The sequence below is a fragment of the Martes martes genome, assembly GCF_963455335.1.
Source record: "Martes martes genome assembly, chromosome: 6".
Classification (NCBI taxonomy): Eukaryota; Metazoa; Chordata; class Mammalia; order Carnivora; family Mustelidae; genus Martes; species Martes martes.
In genome coordinates this window covers 14,273,066-14,285,365 of record NC_137893.1, presented here as the reverse complement: position 1 = coordinate 14,285,365, position 12,300 = coordinate 14,273,066, and the positions used below count along the sequence as shown (strand labels likewise).

The window sequence follows — 12,300 nt, the reverse complement described above, 5'->3', positions numbered from 1 at the left end:
TATGGAACTTATCCTATTAAATTCTTAATAGCTTAGGAGTGTGTAATGGGCAATAGAGACATTCAAAGAGAATGAAGAATTCCCAGGAACCAGAAAGAGAATGGGATCACATTGATTAACCCCACCTTTGACCTGCTGACCTTGGGGGTACAGCTCAAGAATCTGCTTTAGCAAAATCTCTAGGTCTTTTTTTTTATTCTGATGCATGTCAGTGTTCGAGAATCCTGTACCAGACAACTGTGTATGGCCCAGGGAATCTCGGGAAATTTGATTTTGCAAGCTAGAGGCCCATATGGACAGATGTGTATTTCCCCCAAATTCACATGTTGAGGCCCTAACCCCTAGTGTGACCATATTTAGAGACAGGACCTTTAAGGAGGTAATTAAAGTCAAATGAGGTACTAAGAGTGGGCCCTAATCCAATAGAACTGATGTTCTTATGAGAAGAAGAGATACCAAAGCTCTTTCTCTCTCTCTTCACACTCACACAGAGGAAAGGCCACAAGAGGACACAGTGAGTAAGTGCCTATCTGCAAGCAGGAAGAGACAAAGAAACCAACTCTGCTGGTACCTTATGTTAAACCTCCAGCCTCCAGAACTGTGAAAAAATAAATTTCTGTTATTGAAGCCGTCCAGTCTGTGGTAATGCTACGGTAGCCATAACAGACTAATAGAAGGCCCACAGATACTTCCAAAAAATATTCCAACTATTTGGGAATAAATTTCAAAAAAAATTAAAATTAAAACTTCAGATTCCTAGCTGGAAATTAGAAATTGGAAAGCTTAACGAATGGATGCATTGCCACTTTATACTAGTTGCTCTCTACGGTGAGGTGTAGAGTAAGGCATTCTAGCCAGTGATACAGGCAGCCAACTACCTGCATTACTTAATAAATTACTTAAATAAATAATTAGATTTTAATAAAAATCCAGATTGCTGACTTCTCTTGTTTAATTGGAAAATCTGGGATCCCTGTGCTTGCATTTCACTGAGGCAACTATAGCTAGAACTGAATGTTCGCTTCCATCTTCCGGACAGGGCACAAAACTTGCTCAATTCTCCTGTTTCCATAATTAGCCTCAAACTCACTTCATCTTTAAGATTACCTATCTGACTTTACAGGAACCTAAATTTATGTTGCTTGTTACACTAAGGGAAGTTTTAGGAAAGGTGGTCAGTGGTTGGCTCCTTGTGTTACTGTTTGGAATGACTCACGTGATACCTCCCTGGGGAAAGGAACTGGTAGAAATGGTACTGTATCTACTCATTAGAATCACACTTACATGGTTCCTATCAGGTACTAATGTATGCTTTTTTCAGTTGCCTGTAAACAAGTGGAAAACAAACACAATGGTAGGGTTTTCCCTGGTAAAATTTGGGGACTGCCCTCATTATTCCTTATGTCAAGCCAGAATTCAAGGACTAAATTGATTTGCTATTACCTAAAGAAAAAAAAATCTAAATGAGGACAAATTAAGTCCAAAGGCCAAAAATAAATTCCTGAAAATACGTTTGAGATATAAGTTCTTAGATGATAAGGTGGGTGCTAAAGAGCCTTAAAAAAACTCATTCCTCCCCACAGTCAAATTTTATTACTTAGGGCTGTTCTGTGAAAATGATCTTGTGTAAAACAAGTCCTCTGTGAAAAGAAGATTCTTTGGTCTTTTTTGCAAACAATGCCTTTATAGGTTAAGCCCTTAAATTTTCCCCAAGACATTAGCAAGAGGAATTTTATTTTTATATTCTAGCCAATGAAAGATAGCTCAGAACAAAGCAGGACACTATAGTTATAGGTAAAAATGGGAGACCCAATGACCTGGAAGACTATAAATATCTTGTTCAACATGGCTTTTTCAGCTTTCTATGAAAAACTCACGGAGGAATCTAGAAGAAGAGGAACACTCCATTAATAATGATATTAATGATCTGGAAACTATGTCCAATATTCTGTAAGAAGCTAATCTCATTTTTCTACACCATCATAATGTTCAGAATCTCCCTTTGGCACAGAGTCTGCACAACTGACTGGACTTTACATTGTTTCATTGTACTATCAACTAATCAACATATAAATTATTTAATGAACAGATTCAAGTATTTTTGTATTTTCTAGAGTTCCTGTTGTATGGAAAGTATTCATATTTGCATTTGGGTAGTAAATAAATGAATTTAGTGTATATAGATTTTGAAGGAAATAGTTGAATCATTCTATTTCCTAGGGGTATCTAGAGATCCATTTGTAAAGGTGGTTTTGGTATTGCCACAGACACCTGAATTCCCACAAGTTGGGAAAAGGCTAAATATAAGTCAGTTGGTGCAACTGGTTTGCAAGGAAACGTGGCAATACCTAACAAATCACATACACACTTTTGACCCTGCTATCACACTTTTAGGAATTCACCCAGAAAATTCCCTTCTAATAGTGTGAAAGTATGTTGGACAGCCATTAATTGCATCACTGTGTTTGAAAAATACTAGAAACAACCTAAATGCCCACGCATAAAAGAGTGGTTGAATGAACTCTGGCACATCCAGATAATGAATGCAGCTATGAAAATGAATGAGGAGGATCTCCATGAACTGATCTGAAAGATTTCCAGGATGTACTACTAAATGAGAAAAGCAAAGTACAGGAATGTATTATAGGATGTTACCCTTCATGTAAAAAAAAAAAAAAAAAAAAAGAGGGTGTATGAAAATACATCTGCTAATTTATGCCCAAAAAAAGTTGGCAGAATAAATTAGAAGCTAGAGACAGGTTCCCTAAGATGAGAGAGTGAACGGAAGGAAGAAAGATGAGAATGGAATAGTAAAGATAACGAGGGGGTGCCTTCTCTAAGCATAACGTTTACTCTTGGAAACATAATGTCTCACTCCCCAAAATAAAAATAAGAATAATAATCAATACCAACTAGAATGTGTGTGTGTGAGAGAAGGCATTACTGAAAACTGAATATACCTTGGTACCTAACTCTATTACAAAAGACTAACATAATCACACTGAAGGGAGTGAAAAAGAACAAAAGTAACAAGTAAATTTGGAATAGACTTTTTGACTGAATGCTGTAATACTAAAGACCAAAAGACCTATACATACACACGGTTCTCCAGTGAGTAAATCTGTTTCTCACAGGGGTGTGATGAGCAAGTCTTAAGTAATTTTATGTCTATACTTGGATTTAAAAATGGGTGAATGCATTAGAGATGAGACCTAGGTGTCTCACTGTCAGAGAAAACCGAAACAAATAAGCATGGAAGACCATTAACGAACCTTGCGGTATTGGACTAGAATCAGAAGCATCAGTTGAAACTCATGGTTTACACACACACACACACACACACACACAGAAGGGAGGCAGGGGGAGACAGAGAAAACATATATGCATATACCTGGATTAATAAACATTCATATTTTCTAGATCTGTCTGTTGAGAGGGCCTGGGGGCAATGAAACTTCAGTAGCAATGAGCACACCTAGCACCCAAATGTCGCTCACTAATAAAAGAACAAAGCTTGCTTAGGGAAGTGGTTGATTTCAGAACGGGGGCAGGGAAAATATAAATGTGGAAAAGCTGTAGTTCCAGAAAATGAGGAAATGCCTGAAAAAGAATGGGGCCATATTAAAAAAGTATAGGAGCCAGTCTGAAAGAACTCTCAGTGGCCAAAGCTAGAACAATTTGAGTATTACTATTATTAATGGATAATAATAATAATTGGATTATAATTATAGAATAAGTCCATGCCAAAATAAATAGCTGAATAAATAAACAAATGGGGGGGAGGACAACCTTTACTCACAGAGCAATTTCAATTAATACATGTGAAAGGACTGAGGGAAACACAAAATCACCATTAGGCAAACACCACAGAAATAATTACCGAAGGCATTCAATGCTAAACAGTAAGCAAAGTTTGCCGAGAAGCAGAATATCAGCCTAATATCAGTTATCTCCCCTAAGTTATTTCTCATCTATAGAGGAAAAAATAGTAACTTGATCTTAAAAAAACACAGCAGAAAACCTTGCCAAGTGATTGAGGTTAACATCACCAGCAACAAGACTTAGCAATCCTAGATCCATTAACATGATGCCCTGAGAATACAATATCATTTCCTTGGAATTCTTGCCACAAATGTATAAATAATCTCAATCTCATCTTGAGGAAACAGCAAACAAAACCAAACTGAGAGACATTGTGCAAAAACAACTGACCGGCAGCTATTATCAAGGTCATGGAGGACAAGGAAAGACAAAGTCATAGAGTGGAAGAGACCAAGGAGCCACAACAATTAAAGGCAAGGTGCGTTACTGGATTGGATCCTGGAGAGAAGTAAGACATTAGTGGAAAAATGGATGAAATTAGACTAATGTCTATGCTTTAATGAATGGCACCACACCAATTTTAAATTCCTTCTTTAATAATTGTGCTATGTGTATAGCACAATTATATGTATGTATATATGTGTGTGTACACACATACACACACACACACAAACACGTACTAGGTATGTAAGTTCCTCACATTACAGGAAGCTGCCCAAAGTATAGACAGGAAATCTGCCATTTTTTGCCACTTTTCTGTAAATCTAGAATTATTTTACAATAGTATTGAATGTCTCACTGTATAATTTACATGCAGTGTTTTTACTGCACAGCCAACTTGAAAAACATCAGTATGCCCACACCTTCTTGTTTAAAAAGGTGTTTTGCTTTGTTTCTTACCTTCCTTCCTTCAAGGAACTTGAGTGCCGTGCCAATATTGGCCACAGCATGGATTCGCTTCATACGACGTCCTTGTTCACAAGGCTATAAACAGGAAGGAATAGGAATAAAAAAATGCACACATTAAAAATATAATTATAAAATGAATTTAAATGGATTAAAAATAGACTTGAAGAATATTCAAGAACAACATCAATTTCTCTAAAGTTTAGTAGATACACAAAGGAGCATTATCCCCACAGCAGCTGGAAGGTACACTAATTTACTCAACAAACACTCATTCCCAGCTCATCTGTTGATATACCTGCCTGTCAGGTTTCTGTAGGCCAAGAGCAGAAATTTGCAAAATTCCCGTGTTGCCTACTGAGACTGTCCCTCCTTACATGTGAGGAAACACTTATATGAAAAGTGCTCTTGGTGCATGTGTGCATGTGGTTATTGTAAATCAAGCTGCAATGAGCACGGGGTTGCATATATCTTTTTGAATTGGTGTTTCGCTTTCTTTTATTGTGCACTCTCAAGTGGATTGTTAGGCTTCTGCTGAATGCAAAGTATTAAGGAGTTTTTTGTTTGTTTGTTTTTAAAGATTTTATTTATTTATTTGACAGAGAGAGAGAGATCACAAGTAGGCAGAGAGGCAGGCAGAGAGGGAGGGGGAAGCAGGCTCCCCGCCGAGCAGAGAGCCTGATGCGGGGCTTGATCCCAGGACCCTGAGATCATGACCTGAGCTGAAGGCAGAGGCTCAACCCACTTAGCCACCCAGGCGCACCTGTTAAAGGAGTTTTTAAAGGAGAGGGTTAACCAAATGGGTAAGAAGTAAGTTTCTCTGAAGTCCTTAACTCTTTCATATTGCTACTCTTATTCTAATTTTTCAATGACAATTCATCATATTCTTAAAAAAAAATCCTAAGTGCAAATTAAATTTAGTGTTCCTATATTTATGGGCAATTAAAGATATATAACCCCTGATTCATTTAAAGAGTAAATGTTCCACAAATAATAATCAAAGAATGTAGAGAAATCTAAGAACAGTAATTAAAAAATTAAAAATACCCTAAGACTTTAAATAAAATCATAGAGATTTCTCAAGAGATGCTGGCAGTGCAAGGACACTAACCCATTTGGTTACATTTCCCACATGACAGCGGTCAGAGTCAGAATCCCAGGCTACGTGAACCCTGATGTTAAGCATAGTGTTCTTAATAGAGTTCTATTTATGAGATATTATAGAATTCCTGAATAGTATTAACACCCCTGAGAGAAATGGTCTTACCCACATTCTCCCTTTGAAAGCTCTAAAAAGATGCCTAGGATACTCATTCCTTCAAATGATACTTCTCATGTTAATGTGGTCCTGGACCATAATGACATGCACAAAGTTTAAAAAAAAAAAACATTTAAAGGTTTATTTATAATTTCAGAGTAATCTCATTTCATGTAATTCAGAATCTTGAAGGGCTCCCAGAAATAAGTAAGAAAGGTTAAATTGGAAATTGCCATTGCATGTCTCAGTTTTCTTACCCACTAAGTAAGAATGCTGAGATTCTTTTCGAAATTTCTTCTAGCTTCAAGGACTTATAATTCTATGTCTGAATGAGTATGGCACTTAAACAGAAGTAAGACTCTTATGTAAAAATATTTACTTTTTTTTTAAATATTTACTTTTTCTATAATCATCTAGATTGGCAATTAAATGCCCATCAAGATTTCTGTACTTCGTTGGTCAAGTACACTGGCAAAATTATACTGATACGGAAGGATATACCTCTTTAATACCCAACTGAATTATAACAAAGGTTCCTTTAACCTTCTAGTAAATAGCTTAATTCAGGAAGATATATAAAGATGGCCAATTATATCTGGAAACCAAGGCTGTATATATTTCAGTTCAATGACTCCCACATCTGGATGCTAATCCAGTTTATTCAGCTCATGCATATACTTGTATATTGAAAATTAGCTTTTCATATGGGTTTGGTTTGATTTCCCCAAAGCAGAGTCTGAGACAAGGTCTTGGGTGCATGTAGTTTATCGGGGAGGTGACTCCAGGTAGTAAGAGTGAGGAGATGTATGGAGAGTGAGACAGGGAAGAAGGAAAGTGCTCTTGAGAGTTCCCACTGTGAGCAACTGGGCCTCAGTCCTGCTGGGGATCCAAGCACTCCATAAGATACATGTAAAATATGTCACAGAATTGTCCCTCCTACAAATTGCAGGCTGAGCACTTCTTCATGGGCTCCCATCTCCATTGGTTGAAGGTCCTTAGGGATCACTAACCCTCCCATAGTTCAGGGCTGCCTTGAGCAACTTGTGCCTTTGATAAAAGCCAAGAGAATGGAATCCTAGAGACCTGTTAACAGGACCTGAGGCAAGGTGCTGCTACAGTGTCCTCCACTGTCTGAAATCTCACTGGCTGAAGAAGGAGGCAAGCTGAGATGTCACAAGGGGAGCTGAAAGCATCCACCACAATATGCATCCTATTAGATAAATGATTTACACAAAGTTATCATCAGTTTGTAATTTTCCAACAAACTCTTTTACAAAAGCTATTCTGAGGACTCTGCACAAAATTAACTGGAAATTGATGTTTAGGCAAAAACACTTAAAAAACTCAATTACCCAAGTAATAATGATGGTGTAGCTGTTGCCAAGAAGCAGTAGATAAAGAAAAGATGAGTACTCCCAATTTTGGACTCTGTGTCTAACATGCTAGACAATATTTTGAAGATTAATTCCTAGGTATCTTTTTGTAATTATGACAGACAGCATTTATAAGTAGTTCATCTTTGCAAACTACTTACCTCTCTACTACTCTGAAATAATAAAAGATAAGCCAGAAGAATGAAATACAGATCTTCCTCAACTTATATCGGGGTTCTATCCCAATAAGCTTATTTTACGTTGGACATACTGCAAACCAAAAATGCATTTAGTACATCTAACCTACCGCACATCACAGCTTCACCTAGCTCACTTGAAACGTGCTCAGACCACTTACATTCACCTGTGTTTGGGCAAAATCATCTCATATAACATACCTTGTAATGGAGTGTTTAATATTTCACGTAATTTATTCAATACGGTACTGAAAGCGAAAAACAGGAATGTCTGTGGGTACAGAATGGTTGCAAGTGTCTTGGCTCTTTACCCTCACGATCACGTGGCTCACTGGGAGCTGTGGCCCCCACCACTGCTCAGCATGCTGAGACAGGACCATCCTGTGTGTCACTAGCCCAAGAAAAGACCCAAATTCAAAATTCCAAGTATGGTTTTTACTGAATGTGTCCTGTTTTCACACCACCGCGAAGTCAAAAAGTCATGAAGTTGAACCACTGTAAGTTGGGGGCTGTCTGTACTTTATTATTAAGTAATGTAGAAAAAGACATTCTGTAGTTCACTGTCAATGTGTTTTTTTTCTCACTTGGCTGGTTCTACTGCACCTAAAACCAAGCTGATCCTGTGACACATGATTGACGATGGAGGATGTCCACAAGTGTACGGAGAATGTCATTCTGATTTCCAACTTAATTTTCAACAAACAGCTACATAAATACTGCACAGTTACGGACCAACATTCCTTCCCAAATGGAAAGCAGACACTATGAGCCAAGGTAGTGTTAATCTGCAAGTCATTGTCCTGGATGCCACACAGAGCCAGAAGTTGAACAGGACAGATTACTGATGAAGTTTTCTTACTCTGCCTTCTCAGGTAGCCACTCTGATATAGAATGTTTCAGATCCACTAAAGGCGTGTCAGGATGCGAAAGGGAATGTGTTCTCAGCTCCCAGAAGTGACTGATAGGCTAGTGTGTCTAGGGTATTACCAACTACAAGGAGAGAACTTTGTCTTACAGGGACAGCACCCTTTCCACTCCCAACTCCACACCCCCAAATTCCAAAGGGGAACAATTTGACAAGTGTGGTCACAGGAAAAGTCCTTACCAGTTTCTGCCCAGAGAGAACCTCCAGAAGAGCAAGGAGCTTGACACCGTCTTTCATGTCTTCAAAAAGATCATCTACCGCCAGTGGGGGTTTCCGCTGGAAGATTAAAAAAACAAAAAAAAAAAGAATAAATGCAAAAACTGCTTCTCTCTCTGTCATACATTTGCTACTCATTTTTGTGAAATCTGTAGGAACAATTTCTAAATACATAAATTATTTATTTTGGATATGATTGGCAAATACCACTCATAGGAGAAAACAAACCTTTGGAGAGAAACTTACTCAAAAACCTCAGGATACTTAATGCTTGGACTTTCGTATACATACCCGCTTCTTTCTATAAAGGAATTTTTGCAAGGGTCAAAGAGATGTTATGGGGTAAGAGAAGGAAAAGAAGTCACCATCAACATAAAAGATAAAAGAGACCTTAACGCAGGGCCTAAACACGGAAGAGGAGGTGCCCCAGATAAACTATCCACCTCCGAACCTCACTGTGGGCGAGTACCTTACCACGGCTTACCGGAGCCTGTTTTTGCCACAGCAACCTCCTTAGCTCAGTGGCCAGCTGTGGGAGCACTGCTAGCACAACTAGGGCTGCAGTTTGAATCTCCCGCGGGTCAGCTGGCCATGTCCTGTCTCACAGCCTGACAAATCCAGCTCAGCTTCTCTCAGAACGTGGCGTTGAACCCCGAGGATCATAAGTGCAAGATTACAGACTGATCAGTACGAATCCATCACCACTACTGGAAAAATAAGTCAAAGCCCATTCTCCGTTCATGGAGGGTATTTTTTTTTTTTTTTTAATAAAGATCACTAAAATACCTATGTAGTAGGCTTGGTCAAACCTTGAATTAAGGTCTCTGTTAGCTCAGAGGAAAGGGAAGAGGGGCACCTGGGTGGCTCAGAGGGGTAAGCGTCTGCCTTTGGCTCAGGTCATGATCCCAGGGTTCTGGGATGGAGCCCCACATGGGTTCTGCTTCTCCCTCTGCTGGCTGCTCTCCCTGCTTGTGCTCGCTTTCTCTTAAAAGAAAGAAAAAGAAAGAAAGAAAGAAAGAAAGGGAGGGAGGGAGGAGGGAAAGAAGTAATGATGCTATTGTTCATGGTCAGTGGAGGATTGATGTCTTCAGATGTCTCACAGAATGAGAGTTCTTCCATTCATTACCTGGGTTCAAGCTCTACAGTTTCCTGGTTCTCACTGAATCATGTTAAAAGCCTAATGCTATATTTCTGACTTTATCCAATTGTCTTTCTTTCTAAAAAAGAAAAAAGACAGGAAAAGTTCTATGTAGAGATATTTAATCACCAAATGTTTTATTGAAATGAGACTTTTTTTCTCTATCCACTGATAGGGAGCATTTATATTTCTCCTATAACCGCATGAATTACGGTCTCCGAATGGCACAATTCTAATTTTAAATGCATTTTCTCTCTTTATAAAATGAACAGCTGAATACATTTTGTTCTCATGCTGTGAAATACATGTTCAAAAATAACAGAATTTTCATTTTCAAGCATTCTCTTTTATATTCCACTATTCACCCTGCTTATTATTAATAGAGCAAAAATGTAATAATGACTTTATATTCTTAGCATGTAAATAAAATTATTAGTGAGCTACAATGAAAACTATTCAGTGTGATAAGAATCAAAATTATTGTATTGGTTCTATGTAATCATTAAAAATATAGCCTCTTTATCATGCAAAATGTCCATTTGTATCCTAGCAATATAAATGCAGCATAACAATGAGGAAAAAGTTAATAAATATGTGATATATTCAGTGAACAAATGCAAAAGAAGTTTTTCTTCTACTGTGTTAACCTGAAAATATATAAAGAAAATAAAACAAAGCAGGGAATTTTCTCGAAACGATAAAAATTCCAAGAAATTTGATACAAAAAACCAAGTCACATCCATTCATTCATTCTGCCTTTGTTTTCTTTTGTTTTTAAGATTTATTTATTTATTTGAGATTGTGCATGAGAGAGAGAGAGAGAGTGTAGGGAGTAGGGAGAGGGGCAGAAGGAGAGGGAGAGTCCCAAGCTGACTCCACACTGAGTCTGGGGCTTGATCTCACAACCCTGAGATCATGACCTGAACCAAAACCAAGATTTGGATGCTCGACCGACTGAGCCGCCCAGGCAGCTCCCATTCTGCCTTTAAACACAAACTCATCTCTGCCACTTTGAAGACCATTTTCTTGTGAACCCCTTCTGCCCCTCACGTTTCTCCTATCCAATCTACGGCTGCCCAACAGTCTTCCTTCCCCTGCCACCAGTTGCTTCTACACAGGCTTGTGGACACAACCGTCGGGTCAGCAGTGACCACTGAGCAACTCGGCTCATCAGCCTCTCTGTGTGGACTGCTGAGACCAACCTCTCCTTCAACTATTCTTCCCCAAACCTCTTTGATCAGTCTGCCTTGTTCACAAGCCTCTTTTCCTCCTCTCTCTCCTTTCTTTCTGACTGTGGCCATCACCAAGATCAATCCTCTGTGCTCCACAGAATGTTATCTGGATACACATAACTCTTGAATCCTTCTGTCCAGGTAAATGACAGGCACTCAATATGTAATGTTGGTGGAATGACTCACTGAATAAATGAATAAATGCAATTAAAAAAATTATCTTTGTAGCCCCATGTGCATATTAATGGCTCTTAAAATGTGGTACATATATAAAGGGTAAAGAAAAAGTTCTCGTTTCCAGGCAATCAGACTACAGCTCAACACAGAATATCTTGTTTTTGAGTATCTTATTCACAGTAAGAACTCATTAAGTATTTGCTTAAGGAATGATTGAAGTTTCCCGTCTGCATGATAAAGAAGGGAAGATGGTTTTTATTTCAAGAACAGATACCTAGAATACCCTCACTTCCCTCTTTCTCTGCTTAGTAAATTCCTGCTCAATTTTCATGACTCAGCTCATCATACGTAATCTTTTTCAGTTTTCCAACTAGAATTAAATCACCTCTTTTGCCCTAAATATATTGTTCAGATTAGAATGATCCTGTTGCATTACAGTTGGTTATTTGCAAATCTGTGTCTCCAGGAATTCAGATCATGGGGCGGCTTCTTGAAGATAAAGAAGTTGGATATATCATTATATACCTAATACCAGTCACAGTGCTTAGCACTAGTTGGCAATAATCATGTAAATGGTGAGTGAATCACACTCAACAGAGATTTGGGATGCTTATTTGCAAATATCTTTGGGAATCTTAGAGATACACAGAAATAAGATCATGATGCAGAATTTCTCTTTTTATAGGAAATATGAGTTGCTTCTGGAAATTTTTCCACCAGTGTCCTCCTGCACAAAGTAAAGATATGTAAACTGATGGCTATTACCAGTCTAAATAGAAATTGGGAGAAAATATTTCTCCTTAAAATAAAAATGTTAAAAAATGTTTATATCAATTCAATTTGTAATGCACAGGTAACATATTTTCAACACACCAAATTATAGGACCACGCATGATGTAATCAATTTTTTAACTTAACTAGTAAAAGAGGGGGAATAATAAACTTCTGGCCAGACTCACTGTAAAGAGCTGGCAAAAATGAATAATAGAGAATGATCTTCATTTATTTTTATAAGCTCTATCCAATTGCATATAATGTAAATATTGTACAAAATTA

At 38.0% G+C, this 12,300-nt stretch overlaps 1 protein-coding gene across 1 annotated transcript in view; it reads right to left on the bottom strand.

Moving 5' to 3' along the window:
- Positions 1-12,300, bottom strand: part of SYNE1 (spectrin repeat containing nuclear envelope protein 1) — a gene marked incomplete at its 5' end in the record, with an annotated part of 469,383 nt that overhangs the window by 352,284 nt on the left and 104,799 nt on the right. Inside the window, 2 exons of the mRNA XM_080806008.1 lie at positions 4,723-4,806; positions 8,662-8,757. Of these exons, the coding sequence (XP_080662134.1) occupies positions 4,723-4,806; positions 8,662-8,757 (180 nt within the window). The remainder of the gene's footprint in view (positions 1-4,722; positions 4,807-8,661; positions 8,758-12,300) is intronic.